The sequence below is a fragment of the Saccopteryx bilineata genome, chromosome 6, assembly GCF_036850765.1.
Source record: "Saccopteryx bilineata isolate mSacBil1 chromosome 6, mSacBil1_pri_phased_curated, whole genome shotgun sequence".
NCBI classification, from domain to species: Eukaryota; Metazoa; Chordata; class Mammalia; order Chiroptera; family Emballonuridae; genus Saccopteryx; species Saccopteryx bilineata.
Genome location: NC_089495.1, coordinates 147,346,726 through 147,372,298, shown reverse-complemented (window position 1 = coordinate 147,372,298; position 25,573 = coordinate 147,346,726). Strand labels below are relative to the sequence as shown.

Here is a 25,573-nt window from a genome sequence, read left to right as displayed (position 1 = left end):
CCTTAAAACTTAGTTCTTATTTTTTTTGTAGAAATTACCGCTTCAGGGGGGCCTCGGATTACAATAGTCTCAACATACTGCGTTTCAAGTTTATAACACTCACTCCCATAAAAACTTTAACAAATTGAGATGAGTGTTTCGGCTTATTCCATTAGTGTTGTATGTGTGGACTAGGTTAGTGAACTGGTCTGGTTGCGTGCAGTAGAAGAATTTGCAGTAACGTGGTGTACGAGTGAGGGGGTTGGCACCCCCCAGTACGCCTACCTACACCATTTTGAACCATTAAAAGCACAAGTGTTCCATTTGTGTTAGGCTAGGGTGTGTTTCAACTTACACCAAAATTCAGGTTATGTCCGTGTCAGTGAACTGTATTGTAACCTGAGGACCCCATGTACCATGGGAAATATTTCACTTCTTTTGCCTTTTTGTTTTAGAAATACAGAACTAGATTATAGTTTTTAGTGAAGAACAACCTAGAGCTAGATGCACATATGTGTGCTTATTATAAATGTATGTGTGCATAAATGCACATATACGTATATATGTACTTCCATATACATATATGTGTTGGTATGAACCCATACACGTGTACATATATACACATATGTGTGTACGTGTATATACATTTGAATGTGTATGTACACGTGTGTGTGTGTGTGTTGTGGGCAGGTATAGATAAATCTCAGCAATGCCTCAAAGGAGATTCTGTCTCCACCCAGCCTCCCTCTGTCACCTGGAGTGTGACTATAATACCTGCCCCCTGACGAACATGTTCTCCTGCCACGTGAGCCTGTTTGTAGAAGTGTCCTAGACACTCTCAGGGTCTGCTCACACTTCATCTGCCACACTGAGAAGCCTGAGTCCATCTGATTCGTCTTTGCACTCAACAAACATGTCCCATGTGCCTGCCATGTGGCTCTATCAAAACTGCCAGGTGTGTAACGAATGGCCGCTGGTCACTCAGCAGTGATTTTGTCTCAGTAGCTCTCCCTGCTACTGTCGCCACCTCTCCGTGTCCCCCCAGCCACAACATGCACAGCTCTGAGCGAGCTCTTTCAGTGATTCCCGGGTGGTCTGTGCACAGGGCTCTCCTCACAGGGCTTTCTTTCCAGCCGTGGCCTCTGAATTCTCGCTGCCCTGAAGGAGACACTCTCCGGAACAGGCCTGGGGCAGGTTAGAGGGCCAGGCACGGGGGGGGGGGGGGGGGGGGGGGGGGGGGGGGGACTATCTTCAAAGCAGGTTGCTTGCAGGTTGCTGGTATCATATCTGTATTAGGAGGGGAAAGTGTTTTCTAATAAAATGTTTTTGTCTTGTCTTTTAGCTTACATTTTACTATGGAACTATAGATCGTTGGTGTCCAACAGAATACTATGAAGACATAAAGAAAGATTTTCCAGATGGAGATATTCGACTCTGTGAGAAAAAAATAGGTCATGCTTTTATCCTCTCTTCTAGCCAGGATATGGCTGATGTGGTAGCCGACTGGCTAAACGATTATCTGTCCAAGACAGAAATACGGACGGAAGGAAACAAGGACTGACAGGTGGACTGACTCCTAGTAGTAAGTAGTAGACTTAGTAGGTGAATACTTAATTTCAGTGTTTGATTTTGGAAGAGAAAAAAGTGAGAACTTCTTGGCTTAAAAACTACCAGCTCCCAGCTTCCCATGCCACAGACTGAAGTCAATGCAGTTGACGGAGCATTCTGTAGGTTTAACCGCACATTTTCCAAGGCTCAGGAGCACAGTGGTCTAAACATGTCCCTGCTGCTCATACGAGACGCCCTGGGGCACCATGCCATTCATTTCAGTAGGCAGGGTCCTTGCAGACAAAAATAAGTCTAAATTGAGTTGATTTTAATTGAATGCCATTATAGAAAAGGCTCTCCTAGGGGCAATTATGAAATGCTGACTAGAAAACGTAAGGGAGATGAGCGAACGCGGCGTGTGTAGCCAGCCGTGTGAAGTCTGTCAGACCGTGACCTGGCAGCGGGCAGAGTGCCGGGCAGAGGAGCTTGGCGGCGACCTGAGTCTCCCAGACGAACTCTGCCGAGGTCTTGGCTGAGGTCATCACAGTCAGGCTGGGTACCAGGACACCCTGCCGACCTCTGTCACTCAGCATCAAGTCAGCCTCCTGCCTGGCCACCAGCAGCAGTCGCACAGGCCCAAGGAGAGCCAGCATCAGGGGAGGCGCTGCCTGTGTCCCCCTTGAGAAGCTTCCCTGAAGAGTGACTTCCTGGCCTACCTGCAGACAGAGAACAAAGCTCACCAGACATTCCTCTGCTCAACTAACCACGCAGTCGTTGAGGGATCCTGAGGATGGCTCCCGCTAGCAGACAGCCAGCAAGCTCCATGCCGAGCCTCAGCCTCCCGGGGTGGGAGCCCCGTGGCTCCGCTGTCCCGAGCCAGGCTGGGGAGGCCCGGGCTGTCCCAGGACCACCTGTACCTACCCATGTAGCTGCCCCTTCTGTGACTCTGTTCATGGAGCTGCTCTGAGGACCAGCAGTGAGCCCAGTCCTGCACTCGGCATTGAGGCTAGTCTTAGCTACGTCAGGGTTCTTCTGCCAGTCTGCTAGTGAGTCAACTGAACAGAGAATTACACTAAATAATTGTTCCATTTCTGCATTAGCATATTAGTTGGAAAGAAATTGTCTTATTAATGAATCAAAATAAGTCATTCAATTATCTAAATGTACTTTCTTTGGACACCTTGCGGACCAGAAGAGAAGAAACTTGTTCTCTGGCCCAGAGTGGGCTAACAACATTGCTGCTTTCCTGAAACGACTCACTCCTGGGGCCTCAGGAGCCAATAAATCACACTGAGTGCAGAGTGCAGCGACGATTGACCATAGATCAGAAACACTCGGTTTCCTCCCTGAGGCTTAAGGACAATGGGATGTTGGCCTTCCTCTGCAAACCTCAGGCCCCTGATGAAAGATTCAGCCCTGACATGCTGCCAGCCCCATGGCGAGTATGGAGTATGTCTCTCGTAGGCAGAGCCAATGCGTTTTCTGAGGGGAACATCCGAGCTCCAGGCAAGGATTGGTCTTGGCCCGAGAGCCCGAGCGCACATGGGGCATTGGCGCAGGGCTGCTCACAAGTTCTTCCTCAGCATCTGTGTGGGAAGGCCCAGAGATCTGACGGCAGCAGCGAGGTCTCGGGCTCTGATGTGCCTTGCGTATCGGAGACCTCAGTGGTACTGACGTGAGCACTCAAGCAGGTACAGAGTCAGTCGTGCCTGCCCAGCGGAAGACTGGCGCCCAGCTGTCCCTTAGTGTGGCTTTACAGCATTGCACCCTGGCCGGAAGTCCCCATGTATGAAGTCGTACCTCATCTCATTTCTCAGAGCTTCGAAATAAAAAGTGAAATGACAAAGTAAAATACTGCCTGTTTATCATCTAAGCAGCAAATGGATTTTTGAAATAAATCCTTTCCCCGCACTTACGAGCTTGCCTGGCTGATGTCCATGCACTAGGGGCGGGGGCACTGTCCGAACAGGACTCCTGAGTTTGACGCAGTCGGAGTCCCTCTGTGAAATGGAGAAGCCACAAGGAGGAGTCAGATTTCAGGAGATTAAAGTTCATTTTATTTCATTAGGAATTAAAAGACACTTTGGAGTGTGTCTGAGGTGATGGGGGACGTGAACTCGGGAGGCCTGCCCGTCTGCGTGATATTCAGGCAGCTTTATCTCATCTCTCCAGGCCTTCCAGGCCTCGTTTTAAGGCAGGATTAACCATAACGCGTGCCTCGTACCATTGGAAGAGTTAAAGGGGATGATAACATTAAAGCATTTAGCACAATGCCTGACCAAGAGTATCTTAAAGATTGGCTATAGGCCCTGGCTGGTTGGCTCAGTGGTAGAGCGTCGGCCTGGTGTGTAGAAGTCCCGGGTTCGATTCCCGGCCAGGGCACACAGGAGAAGCGCCCATTTGCTTCTCCACCCCTCCCCCTCTCCTTCCTCTCTGTCTCTCTCTTCCCCTCCCGCAGCCGAGGCTCCATTGGAGCAAAGATGGCACTGGGGATGGCTTCTTGGCCTCTGCCCCAGGCGCTAGAGTGGCTCTGGTCATGGCAGAGCCACGCCCCGGAGGGGCAGAGCATCGTCCCCTGGTGGGCAGAGCGTCACCCCCTGGTGGGCGTGCCGGGTGGATCCCGGTCGGGCGCATGTGGGAGTCTGTCTGACTGTCCCAGTTTCTAGCTTCAGAAAAATACAAAAAAAAAAAAGATTGGCTATAATACTAGTTATTATGTTAACTATCATGATACTAAAAATAAAAGACTAAGCTTGATAAGCAGTGGATGAAATCTATTTTTCCTGAAGCTTTCTGTCTCTGTGGCCCAGTCAGCCGTGTGCACGGCCCTTGCCAAAGATTTAAAGTCGTAGGGTGTTGTCTAGTGTGAACGAAAAACCTAAGTTGGAGCATGACCAGTGCCTACGGTGGTTCTCCACCTGTGCTGAGCTGTGGGTGAGGGTCTCCAGAGGCAGCCAGACTCCAGGCTGCTCATGGCTGAGGTCCAAGATGGCCAGGCCCCTTGCTGCCTGCTTCTCCATGTAGTCCTTGGACAGCCGGTCACCTCCAAAGGCATGTTTTTTCACCCTACGTTGTATTAAAATTAAATTTAATTCCAGATTAAAGGAGACATGACAATATAATGCAACACCTATTCTAGATTCAGTGGTTTCATTACAGAAAACACTGTCGGGACCGTTTGCACAACTGGAATGGGCAGAAGCTTGGCTGGGAGTAAGAGCTGGTAACTTTCTGACTTCAGCGGTGGTGATGTGGAGGAGGAGAACATCTGTATTGTATGAAGACATGGGCTGGCGGGGGCTGGCGGGCAGCATGTCAGTTTACTCTCAGGTGGTTCAGAGGAAAAATTGGTCTTCGTATTTTCCTCGTCACTTTTTATAAGTTTCAGATGATTTTGAAATTTATAAAAATAATTATTAAAAATTAAATCATGTTCTTTTTGTGTCTCTTATTGCCTCTTTTCCAGAAAGTGAGTTTCTTCTTCTAAGCAGTAAATGAAGACTTGGGTTCAAATTCTGGATCTGTTATTTTAGAAGTTTGTGAGGTTACTTAGGCTTAGCGCCCCTGGACCTCTCCCCGACCCTCACCCCTGTCTCTTCATCTATGAAAGTACTTTCTTCAGTTTTTGGATTTGGGGAGGGGTTTTTGTTTGTTTTAAATGGAGGCAAATGAGGTCATGCACATGGCATTGAGCACCCTGTCTGGCTCGTGCTCAGTGCTCTATGAAATGATGCCTAAAGAGAATGACCACACACTGGTTTTTTCCTCTTCTCTCTGGTGCAGTGGAGGACCCAGGGTAGCTGGTGTCTGCATCGTTTCACCCAGCCCCAGACTTGCTTCTTGCATCTTAGCATTTCTGGTTCACTGGGGGGGTGGGGGCACTTGCTCACCTGGCTCAGCTTTCTGGCCCCAGGCCATGCAGGACTCCCGCACACAGCCCAGGATGCTCCAAATCACCTCAAGAGCTTATGGTCCATTTAGAAGAGGTGCAAGGAGCCAAGCATTTAAATAACACCAGGTGTCCCCTTTGTCCCTGGCCTTCTCTTGCAGGAGAGAGGGGAACATACTTGGCTCCTTCTTCCCTTGGGGAGGGGGCTTCTTGCGCCAGTAGTGGCTGGAACTCCGTGTGAAACAGTGTGCTCTGTGAACAGACACACCTCTGAGGCCTCAAGGCCAAGCTGTCCTGCAGGAGTGCTGAGGACAGAAAAGCTTCCCATTTCCAAGGGGACTGAGGTTCCCGCCTGTCCCCCAGAGACGCAGGTGAGCAATCCCACTAGTGCAGGTCAAGGGGTCCATGTGGGTCCTGCTCTGCCCTCTTCCCGCAGACTAGAGGCATCCCGAGCAAGGCTGGCGAGGTCAGAGAAGGCTCTGGGTTGCCCTGGCTGTGTAAAGAGCCAGCTCCTGGGGGGGAGGGGGCAGAGGCTGCCCCTGGTGCCCAAGGGACAGGTAGGACTGGGCTGGGCTCGGGGAGGAAGAGCGAGGCCAGAGAACGGACCTGCTGCTCACCCTGCACTTGCTGGTGTCTCCTCGAGGCCTCCTGTCCTGTGAGGTTAGGGTTACACGCACTTCACAGATGACCGCAGAGGGAAGTGACTTGCTCAAGGTCTCACAGCTCCTGAGTGGCAGCTGGGAGGCAGTGCAGGTCCCTACCGCAGAGCCAGCCTTGGCCTGGTGGGGGGCGGGGGCACGTGAGGGCCAGGTCACAGGAGAGTGAAGAGTAGATGGTGGGAAACAGGTGAGTGGTTTTAAAAGAACAAAAGATAACCCACCGGTTTTCAGGGCAGGAAATGGGAGAATGCCTCAGGCAGTATGTCTGGGAAGGAGGCCAGCATGCCTGTGTCTCCTCATGACCACGGCCACGGCCTCCAGATACACTAACTTCTTGCAACTGCTCGAAGGTGCACCGAGCTCTGAAACCTGCTCCCTGCTACCCCAGCTCTCAGGGTGCCCTGCCTCTGCCCCACCCCAGGCGGCCAAGTATGTCCTCTTCTCTCCTGCAAGAGAAGGCCAGGGACAAAGGGGACACCTGGTGTTATTTAAATGCTTGGCTCCTTGCACCTTTTCCAAATGGACCATAGCTCTTGAGGTGATTTGGAGCATCCTGGGCTGTATGGGGAGTCCTGCATGGCCTGGGCCAGAAAGCTGAGCCAGGTGAGCAAGTGACACCTGATCCTGCCACCCAGAGCTCGCGCTCCCTCCCTCCCAGTCCTCCTGCCCCTGGCTGTGTCTCTACTGAAGTACTGACCATTACTGCAGGAACTGTTTTCACCAGCCTGCTCCTCCCCTGCCCCGCCATCAACACACCTTCCTGCCCTTACAAGGAGCCTCCCAGGAAGGACATGGACTTGGGCCTTCGTCATCTCGGCCTTCTCAGGGCTGGTCGGATAGGCCCACCACATGGACTAGTTAGTACAGTTTGTTATCTAAGTTCATAAAGGTTCCCACCCTACCTAACAGGCAAGCTCTCAACAAAGACAGTTCTCAGTCAGCCAGACCTTCAGGAGTCACATCCCAGGGACTCCAGGTCCCTCAGAACTGACTGTGTAAATGCAAGTGAGGAAGGGACCTGCTCTGTTACCTCTTCAGGGTGTTCCCACAAGCAGAGCACAGCTGGGCCAGGCAGATTCAAAGGTGCGGACAGTTTGCTTTCCGGCCCTGGGGAACGACAGGAAAGCAAGGCCACTACACCTCGTGGCCCATTCTTCTTGTCCCCTTCCACTGCAACTGTTACTTCCGTTCTCCTCTGCCTGGGAAACCTCTGGAGTTCGGGTATTAGCAGCTCCCGAGTGCATGGTTATTGTTCGTTGAGCGTTAAGCCCGTGCAGCACCCTGAGTGGGTATTGCAGCAGCAGCAGCAGAAGGCTGCGCGCTGGGACAGCGCTGCGTTTGCATTTTCTATTGCATTCCTCAGACAGTCCGACAAGGGCCTGTGCTGACCTCCCCGCTTTGGGATAGACTTCCTTGCTGGGTAAGTCTATTGGAAAATTCCTCTTCCCTGGGAAGGGAACATGACCCTGTGACTGGGCGTCCATTACAGCCAGGGGGTGCGGGTGCACCTGCAGGGCCTCCCTCGCGCAGGGACTAGGACTCGCCTCTGCAAGTCCACCCTGCTCAGGCTGTGCAGACCAGCTGGGGCCCCTCCTGTGGCCGCGCTGACAGGCCGTGCACCTGCATGTGATTAGGACTCAGCAGACGTCCACAGCCTCACGGCCAGTGGCTACACACTGGTGCCGCGTTGCTGTGGACGAGTTTCTCCCTGGTCGCTGTTGCTCCTGAGCAGAAGAGTGTACAGCATTCCCGGGGCACAGGGCACGACGCACCCATGGCATGGCAGGCAGCCCTGCCCACCGCAGTGTCGATCCTTGCCTCGGCCTGTGTGGCGGTGAGCGGACCATGGGCACCAGGCGGCCCAGGGGGAGCAGAAAGGCCACTCCTCCTCCTCGCAGCACCCGGCACTGCTGGGCCTTCCATGTGCTCTATCCGTGGTTGGGACCTGGGGCAAAAGTCACAATGCCGCCCCTGACTTTCCTCTTTCCCTGTGACCACCCCTTCTCTGCTGAAGACACAGAAGGCCAGTAGGTCAAGTAGGGACTGAAAGATGAGAAAATGAAGACCTGTCCAAAGATTATCATCAACAAAGCATGACAAGACGACACTTTTTGACAGAAGGGTCATAAAGCTTATACATTTGTTCCTACTGAATGAGTCAAAGGTGAACATAACTTTTATTCCAAAGAGACGCCTTTAATTAGTAGTAATGAAATTAAGGAACAAAAAGCATCGTTCTCAGTGCTGAGGAATGCGAGCAATCTAACACAGAACAAGTCGAAAGTAATGAAATGAAGGCTTTGTTGAGCTTTTCTCCAGAGGAAGATGTGTGGCCGCAGGGACAGGCACTAATGCTCTCAGAGCGTCGGAGCACAGCGGGAGGGCACGTGGGGCCACCGCTCTGCCACGTACTGGGTCGCACTGGCCTGTGCCAGGTCCCTATGAGGTACGTCCCTGTCCTCGTCCCACAGCTGCTGCCCTGTCACTAGCCCTCTCCCAGAAATACTCGGGGAACAGACGAAGTGCCTTTCCCCTCCACCTGAGCAACAAGCCCCGGGGCTGTAAGAAGCTATAGGATGGGCCCTCCACTGCCTGGCCCGGAAGAACGGCCCAAGGACCCAAGGTACTCGCCTAGAAGAGTCCTGAGCAAAAGGGCCCTGTGGCATCTGGGCTGGGCTTTGTTGGCTCCCCAAAGCTACGTCATTAGCCCCACAGAGGGGGCTGCCACAGCTGGGCCTTACGCTTTGGGTTTCCGAGGCGTGACTGTGCACCGGCAGCGTGGGCATGGTGTGCCGGTGCCTCTGAGCTGAGACAAGTCCCACAGCAGCTGTGGGAAGGCAGAAGGGCTCTCTACCCCATCTGCCCCCTCATGACAAGTGGCAGTGCTCATTTTCCAAAGAGAAGATGCACTGTTTCCCACTGCATCTTGGTCTCCTCTCCCCTGAGCCCAAGCTGACACGTCTGCCTGCCCACGTGGTGGCGTCCCGCAGAGCGGGGCTGTGCACAGGGTCCCGTGCAGCGTCACGGAGTCACGACACCCAGGGAGCAGCAGCCCGAGGCCCCCATCCCGGTGGACATCTCCCCATGAGAGCCTGAGGTGTTCCGAGGGGGAATGATCCGAGAGAGTGAGGGGCTCAGAGCCCCCAGGGAGCCGTTTCCATGTAGTCATTCCAATGCCTACATGGGTGACGCTGGTTCTCAGTGCCGAGGAGCACAAACCACCCAGCGCAGGAAAACAGGTCAGAAGCACAGCTCAGAGACCAGGCAGGAGCAGTTTTATCAATAAAATATTTAATCAACTTATCTGTACAAAATACCAAAATGGTTAATGAAGGGTAGACAAGCTTGTGTAACAAATATATACTGCTATATAATTGTCAAGAAAAATAGAAATTGCTGCTTTACAGTTCATTTACATGTCAATATGTACACTCTGTTAAACTTGAGAATACATACACACAGTGGGTTTGTACCTGCCCCTGGAGAGCTCCCTGCTAGCTGGCCAGGGCACAGGCAGCATTCGCAACGTCGGCTGCTGATGCCCAGAGGGCCGGGCTGGCGAGTGGGCAGACAGCCCCTGCTCCAGCCCCCTAGCCTTGGAGTGCTGCTCGGGCCCAACCAGTTCTGAAAGATTACCCACAAAGGAGATTTCGCCTTGAGTTCAATGAGGGTTTAAAAACCACACCGCTCCCCTCCTTACAGCAAGTGTCACTGCAAAATGAAAGGGACTTCTAACCACCCACCCCCCCCCATAGTTAATACTGTCTGTAGCGGCCGAGGGAGTGGCACGGTGCTGGGCGGTGAGAGTGGTGCCGTCCCTTCGAGCTGTGCCCATTTTCTTAAATCCCAGGTCTGGGGCCGGATCACACGTGCTCGTTAAGGGCAAGGCGCCGTCATGCGGACGCTGCGCCTCCCAGGACCCGCGCCCGAAGCGCCGCCGGCTCAGTCGTGCAGGCGTTCAGCGGAAACCTTCACGGTGAGAGAGCTGCTGCTTTATGTTTTTAAAAAAGAAAAAAAGTCCCCTGCTAAAGGGCAAGTTGTGGTCTGCATCCTAAGCCTTGTAAAAAATGCATTAACTTCTCATTTGAGGTGACAGACTTCCAGCTAAAAGACCTAAAGTGATGCAACTGTGATTCTTTGTTACAGATAACACAAAAGCTGTTTGCACCACAGTATAAAGTACAATGCAAAAAAAAAAAATGACTAAGGCTGCTGGTGACACATCCCAGGTGGAGAACAGCAGGGAAATTCCCGTTGCCAGAGTCTCTTCCTGGCTGGGAACTCTCTCTCCTGAACTGGACAGTCCTTTTCTAACCAGAATGCCGAGGGGCCAACTCTGCTCTGACCGACAGGTCCTGACCCAGAGATATTGTATAAGCTGCAAAGAAATAAGCCTGCTCGCGGGCGCGCCCCTTCCTCGGGCTGCCTGTGTCCCTCGAGCCCAGCTGCTGCTGCCCTGAGCCGCAGGGGAACTCGGACACGTGTACCATTTCTGCCCTCAGGGACCTTCGGTCACTCAGAGGTAACTGTGCAGACAAGGAAGGTCCTTCGACACGCCTTGCCGCTGCTTTTCAGACTCCCTCAGCCCACTGAGAAATCCAGGCGGGGGCTGCCCACCCGTGTGAGGTCTGAGACAGGCATATGGCAGGTACAGATCGTGAGCAGCTCCCCGAGGCCGCCCGCTCGCTGGCCTGGATGCTGCCCTTCCCAGCTGGTGGCCCCAGGAACGTCCCCACGGGAAGTGCCGCCCTGCTCCCTGGGTCAGTGTGTCAGCCTCTAACTCAGCAGCTCTCCTGTGAACCAGCCTCACAGGAACTGTCTGCTGTGTCAGACAAGAGCTCACCTCGGCCCTGTGAGCTCCAGCCGAGGTCCCAGGGTCTGGCCGGCAGGTGTCAGAGCGGGGTCTAGGCGCAGAACAGGCCCTCGCCCCTTTCCTAGATGGAGGGACTAGGTGTGGTTGTGGCCACCGCTGGTCAGGTGGAACAGCACAGAGGTGATTCTGCAAAGAAGGCAGCCCCCCAGGCCACCTGCTGCCTGGCCTAGTCTCCAGCCACACTCCTCTGTGCCAACCGCTCCTGTTTGCCAAGGCGGGTGAGAGTGGCCATGCAGAAGCAAACAGCTGGTTACCTCCTGGGCGGTCTGACTGCCAGGCCCAGGGGCACTGGGTATCCGACTGTCAGAGCGTTTCCTTGCTTTACTAGACAACTTATTTCACATCCCATTGGGGGGGGGGATAAAATGTTTCTGCAGAAGGAAGTTTGTCAGGCAAAAAAAATGAAAAGAGAAAGAGCACAGATTGTGCTTCAGAGAGCAGCACGCTAAGCTGCCCTGCCGGCACCCTCCCCCAGCTGCAGAAGCGCCTCTCTCAGGAAGTGGCGTGAACTCTGCAGCCCTCTGGCCGCTGGAGGGGGGCTCGTGTAGGAAAGAGCAGGCCTTCCTTCTGCCAGCACAGATGCAGGAAGGGGCCAACGGCGCTGCTCCGGGAGGTCCATGCGGCAGGAGGGACCCGCCCATCGCCTACCTACTGTGCACTTTCAAGGATAAGCATGACCTGAAATGCAAACTGATTTTCGATGACCTACACTCTTCACCATCCAAGGTTGCTCTGCGGTGACTCCTGCAGTTGCCATGACGCCCCAACCCCAACCTTCCCGGCTCGGCCAGAGAGTCTGTGGCCGAGTCCCAGGCCCCCTGTAGGCACGGCACCTGCACCAGCAATTACGCTGAAGCTGGTGCGCGAACATCGTAACCAGAAAGCATCCTGAACAAATGAAGCCCACACAGCAGATGTCCAGCCCTCATCACCCCCAGGGATGATGGAGGCCAACTTCCCGCCCTCTCCCTGCAGCCATGTCCACGCAGGGGACTCTCCGTGGGTGGGAGGTGCGGCCCTCCTGGAAGAACAGGCCCTTCTCACCTAGCGCTCCCGTGGGAGTCACTTCTCAGTGCAGGTCCACACTCCAGGGACAGGTGAAAGCCTGGCACAAAGGGGGAAGCCTGCCCCAGCCTAAATGGCCAGAAGTCTCTAGCTACAAAAGGCCCAGCTGCCTGAGGAGTTAGAAATAGCATCTTTTGCACTTCCCCATTAGGCTCTCTTCATGTTAAACTCTGTCCCCGTTTCCAGCCTGTAAGAAAGGAGAGAGCGAAGAGGGCTTCTGACAGCCCTGGGTCCCTCCCCCGGCAAGCTGGACCAGTCGTGGCCGTGACAGTGGTGGCTGAGCAGGGGGTGAGGACCTGCTGGGACCTGGTTGAGCAGTCCACCCTTACACAGGCTGGCTTCCCTCGCCCAGGGACACTGAGACAGCCCCAGGTCCCTGTCTGGACTGCCAACAAGGGCAACCTATTCTTTCCGTTGCTACTTCCACAGAGGCAGCAGCAGCAGGTGGGACCCTTCCCAGGACTCCGCACAGGACAGTCCCAGCCCAAGTGTGGCTCTGCTCTGTCCATCACTGTGTGAGCACAGGGGAACTCGAGCTGGGTTGGCAGTGCCTCTCCACAGGGACACAGAAAAGGCTGGCTTTGGTGATCAGAGCCCCACTCCTGAGGCCCTGGCCCACCCTGCACCTGCCTTGCCCCAGGTGGAAATCAAAGCAGCATCCATGAAGCATCAACAGAAGGTAAGAGTATAATGGACACACACGGGCAAGAGCTGGGACACTGTGAGAGGTGGCTCTGGGGCTGGGGTCAGGGAGGGACCTTTCTCAGGAGCAGTCACGTTCGCCCTGCCTCGGAACTGTGTGAGTGAGCTTTGGGACCAGGTAGCATCCTGGAACGAAGGGACTAAGCTGAAGCTCGGGAGAAGGAGGTGATGGCCACGATCCACCTGGACCTCTCAGGAGGCCCTTGCAGCAGGGGCCGTGGCCGCGTGGGTAGGAGCCCACGGTGGGCTGGGCCTGGAGTGCCACAGGCACCCTCAGAGAGATCCACTTCTCACTCCTGAGGTCTCCTAACTGCTGGTTCACTGGTCCCCGGTCTGTCCTCCCTTCCCAGTCCAGACATTTCTCAGGGGCACCACAGGCCCTTCCTCCCTCCGACAGACTGCTGCGCTCCAGAGCTACTGTCTTCCCAGCCGCCTGACGTCCCACGTGAGGCCCCCTGGCCACAGCCCACTGAAAGGCCCTGCCTTCCTGCCCGGGGAGCGTTCTGTATCCCCACCGACATGTTCTTCAGCCGTCAGCAAGGTCCCAATGACACTGGTGGGCCAGAGATGGCTGTAGTGCTCTCTGTCCCCCTCGTGGGGTTTCCTGAAGACCAGATTCAAGCATGGGAAGAGTGATGTTTTCTGTGCATAAGCTGCTCTTGGAAAGAATTCAGTTTTCCTCCCGGCTTTAAGAGAAAAAAAAATCAGACTGCAATCCCTAGTTATTTTCTGCTATAAGTGTAAATGAGACTGAACAGGGTGAATGATTTGCAGGATTGGAGTTCTTCTCCGACTGCACCCACAGGGTGCTCAGTACTCTTCCAGGCACCGAGAGCAAGGCCCATGTGAGGAGTCCCTCACCCACAGGGTGCTCAGTACTCTTCCAGGCACCGAGAGCAAGGCCCATGTGAGGAGTCCCTCACCCACAGGGTGCTCAGTACTCTTCCAGGCACCGAGAGCAAGGCCCATGTGAGGAGTCCCTCACTCACAGGGTGCTCAGTACTCTTCCAGGCACCGAGAGCAAGGCCCATGTGAGGAGTCCCTCACTCACAGGGTGCTCAGTACTCTTCCAGGCACCGAGAGCAAGGCCCATGTGAGGAGTCCCTCACCCACAGGGTGCTCAGCACTCTTCCAGGCACCGAGAGCAAGGCCCATGTGAGGAGTCCCTCACCCACAGGGTGCTCAGTACTCTTCCAGGCACCGAGAGCAAGGCTCATGTGAGAAGTCCCTGCACTGGGTCTGGAGGGTCTGGCTGCACTGTCACACAAGCCATACCTCACCTCTTTCCCATGCCACTTTGGCAATAAAATGCCAGGACAGTGGAGTAAAGGGTGGTGTGTGCACAATGGAGAGGCACAGCCAAGCCTGCTTCCCCACGCCAGGGGACAAAGCCCGCCACCCTCCCAGAGGGCCCAGCCCTGCTGCTTGGGAAACCAGAATTCAACCAGGGAAGCACTTGGGCATGGGAGGACACGGTCACCTGCCAGTACAGGGGCCTCCCTTAACGCTGAAGTCTGGCTGCCTGCAGCAGTGACCAGACCGTTGTGGTGTTTGGCTGTTGTGGTGTTTGGCTGTTGTGGTGATTGGCTGTTGTGGTGTTTGGCTGTTGTGGTGATTGGCTGTTGTGGTGTTTGGCTGTTGTGGTGTTTGGCTGTTGTGGTGTTTGGCTGTTGTGGTGTTTGGCCGTTGTGGTGTTTGGCCGTTGTGGTGATTGGCTGTTGTGGTGTTTGGCTGTTGTGGTGTTTGGCTGTTGTGGTGTTTGGCTGTTGTGGTGTTTGGCTGTTGTGGTGTTTGGCAGCTGCGCCACCAGCCCCGTCGCACCGTGGCTAGCCTGTCCTGCACTCCCCAAGCTGGGGTGCCCAGCCTTCCCCCCTAGCCGGAAGTGGTTTACACGATCTCAATAGTGGGGCACAGTTCTCCCCAACAAAATGAAAAGTTCTGCTTACTGCAGAAGGAGCACTCGGGTGACCCCGGGCAGGTGGTCACCGACACACTCACTCCCCGTGCCCGCAGGCAGCTCCCCTCTAGGTGGGGCCTGGAGTTCCCAGCTGGGTGCTCTGGCTCCATTCCCCACAGCCCAGAAGACAGACAGACAGACAGACAGTCCAGGGCACTACCAGCTGTGCTGGCAGAATCCCTCCTCCACACCTCGTCAAAGCGAGTCCGCCCGAGTCTCTGCAGACAAAACCTGCCCGTCTCCACACGTGGCTGCCCTTCCTCTGTCATTTTTACAAAGTGACACACATCCTCTCCATTCACCTACTTTTAATTCAGAGCCATGGAGGGGGCTGAGCAGAGTTGGAGAGGAATGCGGGTGGTCCCTGGTGGTTAGTGCAGCTTCAGAGGAAATCCAAAGGCATTCCTTTTGTTTGTAAGCAAAGAACACACTGAAGGCATCTGGAAGTGTCACTGGCCAAGGACAACACTCCCCCCACCACCACCCTGGGGCAGCCTGGACTCAATCAAGACCAAGAAGACACCTATATCACTTCCATCTTGGTAGAAGGCGGTGGTCAGGAGGAAATGGAGAAAATGGACATTTTTTTCTGCCTTTTATGGCTCGGGCTAAATCAAATTTCTTCTTATCCTCTATTCCCCACCAATTTTTTTCTAGTCCCTAGAAAAGTATGAAATTTACTTGCTTTTGTCCAAAGTCTTAAGTACCCTAGAATTTCTTCAAAAGAATATTTAGCTCTAGTTTTTCATGAAATCCCTTTCTAAAACTTCTGGTACTACAACTTTTACCCTTTATCATGACAGGTATCGGAGCGGTCACCAAGCAATTGTTATTAAAATCATAGCTTAAAAAATAAGTGCAGCTTCTCTGGCAAAATCCATAAATGTGACGGGACCATCTCGGCCCGGGCACTGGAATTGGATGGAGGTGTAGGATAACAGCCACTCTGGGATTTGGGGGGTTTAACCTGAAGAGACTGTTGCATTTTCTGGTAATTTATAGCTACCCACCTAGCCACAGCCTATAAATTCACATTACAAGTGTGTTTCCTTCTCCTTTGGGAGAATTTTACAGGATAAAAAAGACTCAGGTGGGGCCCTTAAATAAATTAGCTGTAACTACATCTTTCATCTCTCCCCCTCTCTCTCAAGAAAGTAATCACTGAGAGTTAAAATTTGTATAGCTGTCCCTGGGCCTCAGCATGCAAGACAGCAGGGTGGAAAAAGGCCTTTGGGGGGCCTGCAGAACACCAGCGTGGCCTCAGCCGGGAGCACTCTGGAGGGCTACAGGGGTTCCCCAAGGGCTCCCCCGAGCCCGGACAGGTGGCCCCTGCTCATTTCTCTCTCCTTACCCAACCATTTACACTGGCCACAGAGGACTCCCAGGCAGAAATGGACCGAATAAAGCTATGAAGGCTAATATATTCGAGCTTCCTTGTCCACAGACAGACAATCCTATCATCAACAAGATTCTGGGGCAAACGGCCTGGGGGTAGACTTTGGTAAGCAAAGAACACCTCTGCACCTCGCACCCAGGCCTGAGCCCTCTGAAGGGGCCACAGCACCCCCTGCAAGTACAGGCAGGCAGAGCGAGGAGGGGAGCGTTGGCCCTTCCTTCTGCTCTAAACCACTGGTGTCGGGAGTTGAAAGCTCACAAAAGCACTTTTGCGTGGCTTCACTTCCCGTTGCTATCACAGTGCCAAAAACTACAGCAACAGCACAGTGAACGTGTGTAGAAGCCGACAGACTTGATAGCTGAGCACAAGCTCGCGGCGGCCCACTCGGAGTCTGTGCCCAGCCCCTTGCGAGCCCGGAGAGCCTCCTGGCCGCTCCCTGGGAAAACTTCCTAGCAGGTCCCCAGGAAAAGCCAGAGCTGCCCTTCTTCCCCATTCCCAGACACGGCGCTGGCTTCCTCCTGAGCCCCAGGGCATGCCAGCACCCCTGGCTGCCCAGATGGGCGCTCTAGCAGACCCTGGCAGAGGCACCACCCCAGTTCAAATCTCTCTCCTGTTCCACTCCTCCTACCAAAGAAATATTCTTTCTGCTTTCTAGATCATTCCCACTAGGAACTGATTTTAAAAGACGGTGGGGAGGGCGGGTACTGACCTTTGCAGAATTCTAACAAGCTCTACACTGTTCTTTGGAACAAATGTTCACTTTCAAAACTGAGGGGACACATTCCATTTTTAAAGTCAAAGAAAATAGATAAGGCTTTTGCAGGGACTCCTTCCCAGAATAAATTGCCTTGGTGCCACGCAAACCTTCAGAGACGGTATTGCTGCTGTCGGTCCCGGGTGCAACACCCCGAAGCACCCACGCGGCCATTGTGCCCCACACTCGGCCAGAAACATAAAGGGGTCAGACAAAACTTGAGCAAGTACCCCTTTAGTTCACCCATTCTGCAGCCCCCAATTCCCTGACCTGTTCCTACCCAATACAGGGTCTGTTGTTTTAACATGAACACCGATCCTCTCCCCGAAGGAGGCGGTGGGTGCCAAGGCCATCAGCTGGCAGAGTGCACATAGCTGTGACATTCCATAGCATCGGGTCGTCGCCACCCAGGCTTCCGGACGCAGTCCCGGTAAATGCGTGCGTGAGTGAACGAGTGTGTAGGTGTGAGTGTGAAGGTGCGCCCTCTCTCCGTCCGGGCGCGGAGCCGGAGTCCGACCTGCACCCACGCTCGGTGACGGCCCGCCCGCAGCTGCTCTTCAGCCGGGGGTCCTCCGTGGCGGCGCGCTTCCCCCTCCCGGGCCCGGCCCGCATGCTACCTGCAGCCGCACGCCTCCACCACCATGTCCTCGTACTGCTTGTAGACCACGTTGTTGGCGGCGTCGATGTAGAGGATGCTGATGGGACTGAGGCGCGCGGGCACGCAGCAGGAGGCTGGCGCCGCGTCCGGCGCCATGGAGTTGAGAAGCGTCTGAATGATGGCGTGGTTGGTGGGCTCGAGGTGCGAGCGCAGGGGGAAGTCACAGACGCCCTCGCAGTGATATGCCTGGTAGTCCAGCGGCGCGATGATCCAGTCGTCCCAGCCCAGCTCCTTAAAGTCCACATGCAGCGGCTTGCGGCTGCAGCGGCTCCGGCCCCTGCGCCCCTGGCCCCGACCCGCGCCCCCGCCGCTGCCCTGCGTGGCCCGAGCCCCGGCCAGCGCAGTCCGCCGCCTCCTGCGCCCGCTGAGAACAGCAGCCGGGGACCCAGTGCCGGGCCCCGGGTCGGGCGGCTGTTCCGCAGTCAGGGCCGCCCCGAGCGCGCGGCTCTGGGCACGGATCTCCCGGAACAGGCTCTCCTTCCTCTGCGTTCGGGAGGAGACGACCAGCAGCGCGCGACTCTCCGACGCCGCGCTCCCGCCGCCCGCAGAGCCGAAGCCCAGCCCGCTCAGTGCCAGCGGCGCCCGCGCGGGACCCGCCACCGCGCGCAGCAGCAGGCAGAACATGCGAGGGGCGCGCGGCTCCCGGCGGTGGCCCCGGACGGCGTCCGCCACGTCGAACACCTCCCAGCGCGCCCTGCGCAGGGGCTCGGCGGCCCTGGAGGACAGCAGGCTCTGCGCGCGGGCGGCCTCGGGGCACGTGGACAGCAGCAGCAGCGGCGGGGCGGTCGTGCTGCCGGGGCCGGGCTCCGGGGACCCGCGGCGCAGCACCCGCAGTTCCGCGCCTACCACCTCGTCGGCGTCGGAAAGGCTGGACACGTCGAACAGGAAGCTCTGGCCGGTGTCAGCTGCCGATTCATCTGCAGAGGACGGGCAGAAGCGGGGAGAGAGAGAGAGAGAGAGAGAGAGAGAGAGAGAGAGCAGAATGAGAACGAAGTCCGCACTCCTGGCCGCGGGGCCTCCTGACTGCGAATGGCCCAGCCCGGGTGCGGGAACTGGCCCGCTGCAGCCGGCCCCCGCCCCGCGTCTCGGCCCCGGCCTGGTCCAGCGGAAAGGAAGACTTTGCCCCGACTCTCAGGACCAGGCTTCGGTTCATCGATCCCAAAGTCTTTCCAGGCGACAACCCACACGCATCCACTTACTGCTGAGCCAGGAGCGCAACCCCACAGCCGACACCAAGACTTAGGGCAACTACAGTCCCACTGCCTGCCCCAGAGCCACGGCTTTGCGGGAACTGGGTCCGATGCCAGACTTTCGGTGGCGGACAGAAGGACAGGGTGGGCGCATCAGAAGTCCTACACTCCTTCCAGGCCCGGAGTTCAGGCCGACTGTTCGCCCCGGGTCCCGCGCGATATGAGGATTGCTCGTTATTACTGCCCTGCCGAGCCTCTGAGAGCCGCGTTGTGCCGGCTGTACGGAACTGAACATTCTTGTCCCCTGAAAACTCGGCTCCTCCACTGCCTCAGCCCAGCCTGGACGGACATGGCAGCCGGCCACGGAGCTCCCCACGCAGGCCGGGGACCTGAGATTCGCCCAGCAGGGGACGCGTCAGCAGGGCTCCAGAGACCCTCCAGTGCATTCAACCTCCTCGCTTTGCCCAAGGGGAACTGAGCCCCAAATACGGGTCTGGCTCGACCCAAAGTCTCGGAGCAACGAGCGCTGCTGATCGCGATCGGAAGCTCCATGCTCAGCTGCCCAGTGTTTCTTCGGCCTCTAGCCTCCAGTGGAGCGGGGAGCAGCCCAGGAGAGCAAGGAAGCCTCTCGGAAGGGTTGGGGCAGGGCGACTCCTTGCGCAGGGACGGCGGTGGGCCCAGTGAGGTCTCGCCTGCATGACTCGCAGGTCCCTTCGCTGGCATCTTTTTTACCTCTGCTATGACTTCTCTCAGGCTTTCATATTTTATTTCTGGTCGTAGATAGTTTTTTCTTTCAGGGATGGGGGGGGGGGGGTTGAAATTCCACCAAGCTACAGATAAGGAGCTCCCTTTGAAGAGGGTCATATGGTTTCGTTTTGCCCCAAACACAGAAACTGTACAGACTCCCCCCACCAGTGGAGATTTGCTCACCGACCACGGACGCCAGGCCCTCCCCTCTGAGGTCCGAAAGTCTGGGCGCTACCAGCGGCCTCCGCGGACCTCAGGCAGCCCTGCTCCAAGGTGAGGCTCAGGACGGAGAGGGAGGCAGGAGAGGCAATGGGTGAATGCTCTTCCCACTTCCCAGACACACTCACTGCACAGCTCCCCCCCCCCCCCAGGGCTCGCTCGCTGGAGCACTTTCTCTGAGCCTTCAAGGTGAAGGTGCTGCATCCACCTCCCTCCAGAGGGAGGAAGAAAAGGAGGCCCTACCAGCCTTGCCAGCCAAGCCAGAGCCCCAGAAAAGACTTTGGCTCGGGCTGGGACTACGGCGGGCCTAATTGAACCACAGAAAGAGCATCGGTGCCTCTGGCAGCCCGGAGCCCTGTGCCCCGCAGCTCGTTGACCAAGCAGCACCAGAGGGCTGGGGCGCCCCTGGCCTGTACGCCAGGACACTGCCTTCCTAGAAGTCCCCAGCATCCAGTCCAGGGGCACACCGGGCCCTCGGAGGAGGCTTGCCAGTTCCCTGCAGGATCCCTGCACCCCAGTTCGTTTGTAGGCACGCTGTGTGTGCTGGAGGGCTGGGTGATTCGGTCACTGCTCCGAGGCAGGGCCAGTCTGCAGCGACCCTTCCTTTCCAGCTGCATTTGCCTTCCTTTCTCTCCTGTCTTCCATGCTGGGTCTCTGGCTGTTTAGAATTAAGGCCAAAATTACTTAAATCTTCCTTATCTGTCTGCTTTAATGACATCAATACAGATTAATAAAATCCAGATGACACAGCAATCACCACGGCCTCACCCACGTCCTACCTTTGGAGGGCCGGGAGCGAGGTGGGGCGCCTGGTCCGGCAGAGGCCTGCGTTTGTGAACCGTCGCTGGCCCTCCTCTCCTCCCCACAGCGAGTCCTCTACCTCCGCTGGCCCAGGGGCCCAGCACAAGGCCCAGGCACCCGCGGCTACATACACACCTACGCCCTGACGCGGCCTGCTGAGAAGGGCCTTCTTCGTACTTGATGCCACCAGCCTCTCGGGAGCCATTTGCTTTAGTCGGGTGCCTGCCTCTGTCTCGCACGCCCCTGAGTTACCCCAACTTTGTACGGCCCCACTGAGACTAAGCAGCCACCGCCACCACCGCTGCCTGTTAGTCCCTCTCGTCTGGGCCCTCCTTCCGTCTCTCCGGATCTCCGACCAGCCTGCCCACTCGAGGGGCCCCGCCGGCCGCAGGGCCAGAGCAACCCCACGGAGGGGCCAGCGCAGCCCTCTGGGGCCCAGCCCGCGAGCTCTCGTCACAGTCCGGGCGCAGCAGGCTCGGGCGCGTGGGCCCTGGCGAAGTTTCTAACACCTGACTCGGGGCTGGGGACGCGCCCAGAGGGAACGGAGCGGGGGCACGGCTCTGGCGGCGGCCTCCGCCTGGGACCCGACAAGGTGGACAGACGCAGGAGAGGCGTGAGTACCTTGGGTCGCCTGGTCTGCAAAGCCAGTGATTGTGTCCGCGCGGCGGGAGCGGCCAGAGCCCGAGGCGGAGGCGGCGGCCGACCCCGCCGGAGTCCTCCCGGCCAGGGTCCTATAAAGCGACATCATGAACTGGTGCGGCACCACCGAGCCGTTCCTGAAGGCGGAGCCGGTGCCGCGGCGCGAAGCACGGGCCCCGGGAGCCGCGGCAGCAGGGGTAACCGAGGCGCCTGCAGCCTCGGCGAGGGTCCGCCCGCCGCTGCCGCCGCCCCCCGGGCTCCCGGCCGGCCCTGCCCCCGCCGCTCGCAGCACTGCAGCGGCTTCGAGCCCGTCGCGGGGGCGGCAGGCGCTCAGCAGCCAGAGGCACAGGGCAGCGGCCGCGCTCAGGTCCATGGGCTCCGTGGGCCAGGCGGGCGGGCGGCACGAGCTCCGTGGCTCCGGGAAGTCCCCGGGCGCCTTTTGAACATAGTGTTTAATAATGGGGGAAGTGTGCGCAGCAAGCAGCGGCCCCCCCTTCTATCCCACCCCACCCCACCCCCGCCCAACTCCCGGAGCAGCGCCCCCTGCTGAACACTTTAGTGGCAGCGCCGCGCCCCCTACTCCCGCCTAACGCGGAGTCCAGGGCAGGAGCTCCCCCACCCCCTGCCCCACACCGGACCGCTGCGCCCCTACTCTGGACAAGAAAGTGATACCAGGCAGAGGCTCCAGCACAAAACCGGGCCCGCCTCTCTTCCCCAGGGCCGTGTTACCACCCTGTCCGCCCACGCTGCGCCCCGAGCCAAATGCGCCCTCCAGATTCGGAGACTCCGGGGAATCTCGCCTACCCGCCGCCCGCCCAGCTTCTTCCCCACTCCCCTCCGAAGAAGCACCCGCCCCTCTCCGCCCATATTCCGCGAGTGCCTGAGACGCCGGACGTGGGCGCCAGAATGGCTCGCCCCGCCTGTGCCGCGACAAGGTGGCCAAACGCGCACAGGGAGGCCACCGGGGCGCGCAGAGGCCACAAGGGCGCACAGGGCTGCCACAAAGGCCCGTTTTTGATCATTAATTCGACTGCTCCCCACACTGCTATAGCCACTGGAGAACGGAACAAGCGGCAGGAGCAGGGAAGGGGACCCGTAGAGAAGAGGGCGAGAGGCTGGAAGCGCAGGCCGGAAAGACAGATTGACATGGACCAACACTCGGAGAGCAAAGGTTTGGGCGTGTAACGTGGGCTTAAGCCGAAACCCAGATTTTAAAGGAGCAGAAGAATTACGAAAGCATCACCGAGGTGATGAAGAGACTCCCGGGAGGGAGTGGCGCCCTCAAATTCATCTGTGCGCGGACGGTGATGACAGTCTGCCCGCCGCTAGGGGTCAGGCTAACGGAAACGGCTACCGAGTGTGTGGGGTGCAGGTAGAAGCCGGAGGGCGGACGGCGAAGACCCGAAGGAAGCGGGGTGGAGGGGTGCCTCTGTGCTTCTTTTCTCGCTGCGGTTACCGCGCGGGGCCAGGGGTCGGTGGAGGGGGCGCCCAGCGGCTGTGACGCCCCGGAGCACATCCACGAGGGCGGCGGGGAACCTGTGTCCATGGCCTTCAGGGCAGGTTCCCAAGGCCACGTCTCAGGGGCAGGAGCAGGGGAGCGTGGTCGTGGGCGGGTGTGGGGTCAGCCTCACCAGCAGCCAAGTTGTCCCCAGATTGCGGGAACATCCAGCAGAATGACAAGACACCATTAGGCAGACGGAGAGGCTGCGCCTACAGGGTCCCCGAAGCAGGGAAGGCTCGTCCTTTTCCTTTAAAATTACATTTGCTACGAAACTTGAAATCTAGACAGGGGCGGTGCGTCACGGTCACTTTGAGTGGGTGATCAGTGTCAACGTGACGTCACAGGGTCCAAAGTCTCAGGAGCTGCGACTCTCACCAGGATGCGTCGCACTCGGGCACGGACAACACCCGGCCCAGGCCCCTGAGCTCCCGTGCACCGGCTGCTTCGTCCCACGCGAACTTCTCGCCATAGCGTGGCCATCCCGGCCACTGCGGAGACACGGCCACTGCAAAACCGGGACGCACGGGCAATGGTGACAAGAGGAAAGGCCTGGTGAAGGGTCCCTCCTCACAGACCCCAGGCGGCTCAGGCAGGCGGAGAAGGGCGGAGACCAGCTTGGGAAGGTCCAGGCTGTCAGGTGGTGTGGGACAGAGATAACCAGGGCCGGGTCTTTGGGGCGGGGTTAGACAGCGGGCGACCAGGAGTCCCCGCCACGGGTTTCACTGGTGCAAGGTCACCAACCGGTAGTCAGGCTCGTCAAGACTCAGCTTGGGCTTCCTCTTGGGGTGTGGGTAGCCTTTGGTGGTCGATCCAGGCAGGAGGGAGCCCGGGAAGTTGTGCTCTGCATGCTGCTAAGAGCATTTTGAAGGAAATCCCTGTGTTGCCCCAGCGGTCCCTGCCGGGTAGCTGTTGATGAGGTCCAGAGGCAGGTGCGGGCAGTTCAGCGAAGGCTGGGAGAAAGCTGCGCACTGGAGCTCTAACTTCCTTCTGCATCAGTCTGATGACCCCCCCCCCCCCCAGAATTCCAGGCTCCACCTGTGTCAGAGAGAGAAGGTGAGTTTGGCTCCAACCGGGGAGGAGGGGAAAAACATTCCGGGGTGAGGGCCCCCACATTCTCTCCCCAGATCCTTACCTTGGAGAAGACTTTGCTGTTCACCCATCCTCTGAGAAGCTGTTTGCTTTTTCTGAGCATTTGGTTTCTGATTCAGGTCACAGAACCTGGGGACCTGAAAGAACCTTTTGGGTTAGCTAGGCCAACTTTCCATACCACACCTGAATTGTAACGAATTGCTACCCAGACGGTGCATGCCCACTCGGAAAGACGAGGCTCCCTGTGCCAGGCAGCCTTCCAATAGCTCTGAACATGACGGTGTTCTTTATACCAGACCCGTGAGCACCACAGCATCTCTCCATGGCTACTTTGTGGTGGGAGTTTGATGCCACCTGGGAGTGTGACCCTGGCACACTGCATTGAGGCCGCTCAGGAAGTTAGTCTTGGATTCTGCCAGCTAAAGTCACCTTACTGTGACCTTAAGGCACCAGAACTTGAACCAGCTGCAGGAGCAGCCTACTCAGCTTCAAGCATTTCCTGCCACATCCTGACACCAGCCCCTCATGTCTGATAACGTGAGCACAAATAGGTCCCCATAGAGACGGCTTGCATTTGTCATGAAGCAGTCAAGTCCCCAAGGAGGGTATGTGATCAGCACCTTGTTACTTGGCATCACAGCCATTTCAGATGACAGGTCCCCTCTATGGTCCCGTGCCTTTGCTCTCTAGGCAGCTCAGAAGGTCTCACAACAGCCTGCCCTGAGCATGTGTAGGGCTCAGCCTCTGCCCTGCTCACTGTTGGGGTCCTGGGTCCCTGCAGAAGAGCACTATTTTGGAAGAGATGGAACAAGTGCCCACTGGGTATGACCGGCTGATGCTCCTGTAAGTCAAGAGACCAGGAACTGCGAGCTCAGGCAGTAAGTCCTTCAGCCCTTCCTGGCTTTAGATCCCCAAACACACAGCAAGGCTGACAATCAAATGTCCACTGAGGGTTCACCTGCGAGAGGTGGAGGTCATGCAGGCATAAGGCCACTGTCAGGAACCCCACCAGGAGCCTGCCCTCTGTCTGAACCCACCTTGGTCCCTGGCCTTTGTGACTCAGAGCTGAAAAGAGGACAGTATCTCCAGGAGGGCCGGAGGGGGAGAAGGTGATGACACGTGCAGAGGCCCTCACCCATCTGGTGGAGCTGACCTCCACTCAGCCAGGGAGATGCTGCAGAAAGGCCTGGGTGGGCTGCCTGGGCCATAGGCATGGGGAGATTCCAGTAGCTCTCTGGCTCAACTTCCTGTCTGACGCTCAGGCTGGGCTTCCTTGGGCTGGGAGGAATTTCCCTTGCTCAACAGGGGCTGCTGTGTGTGCCCCAGGTTACCTGGGGCAACAGCTCTGGCATCCACACCCAGTCAGCTGCAGGCCACTCATTGGACCTGTCATTGGGGTCTGGGTCTTTGCATGGGGGAAGGGAGGGAGTAGAGTGGGTTCTTTCCCTCAAGTTCCACAGGGGATCTCAGGAGCCTTTCTATTGGGACAAATGCAGAGGGCTAGCAGACACTGCCATCTGCTGGTCACTGGTTGTAACAGTTTTATCACAATGCGCCCACTGGGATCTACCAAGACTCAGGAACTACTTACTGCACCTGGATTGCTTGGGTTGAGCCATCTTACCTGGAGCTGTAAGGTGTCCTGGGATGTGAGGACACATGGACCACACACCACCACTGGAGTTCAGAAGAAGACTACAGTGCGGGGTCATGGTAAAGATCTGTCTTCCAAACGTTACCTTAGCCATGCACTAGCTCTGTGACCTTGATTAAGCTAAGGTCATTATCCTATCATCCTCCATCTTCTCATTTTTAAATGGGGACAGGGATGCTGCCTGTCAGAGTGTGCAGAAGAGACTTTAAAACAGGCAGGGTCCTTACCAAAGCACCTGGCTCAATAAATGGTG

At 56.9% G+C, this 25,573-nt stretch overlaps 2 protein-coding genes across 4 annotated transcripts in view; one reads left to right on the top strand and one right to left on the bottom strand.

Moving 5' to 3' along the window:
- LDAH (lipid droplet associated hydrolase) overlaps positions 1–4,960 on the top strand; it is a 110,785-nt gene extending 105,825 nt beyond the window's left edge. For all 3 annotated transcript variants that reach the window (XM_066235194.1, XM_066235193.1, XM_066235192.1), the window contains one exon: positions 1,322–4,960. In XM_066235194.1, the coding sequence (XP_066091291.1) occupies positions 1,322–1,540 (219 nt within the window). In that variant the 3' untranslated portion in view covers positions 1,541–4,960. The remainder of the gene's footprint in view (positions 1–1,321) is intronic.
- A 9,512-nt stretch (positions 4,961–14,472) lies between these two features.
- GDF7 (growth differentiation factor 7) lies at positions 14,473–21,467 on the bottom strand. The gene is made up of 2 exons (XM_066236863.1): positions 21,059–21,467; positions 14,473–18,397 (listed from the first exon to the last, which is right to left on the bottom strand). The coding sequence occupies exons 1-2, from the start codon at positions 21,447–21,449 to the stop codon at positions 17,436–17,438; spliced, it is 1,353 nt and encodes a 450-aa protein (XP_066092960.1). The 5' UTR covers positions 21,450–21,467; the 3' UTR covers positions 14,473–17,435.
- Positions 21,468–25,573: the final 4,106 nt, after the last annotated feature.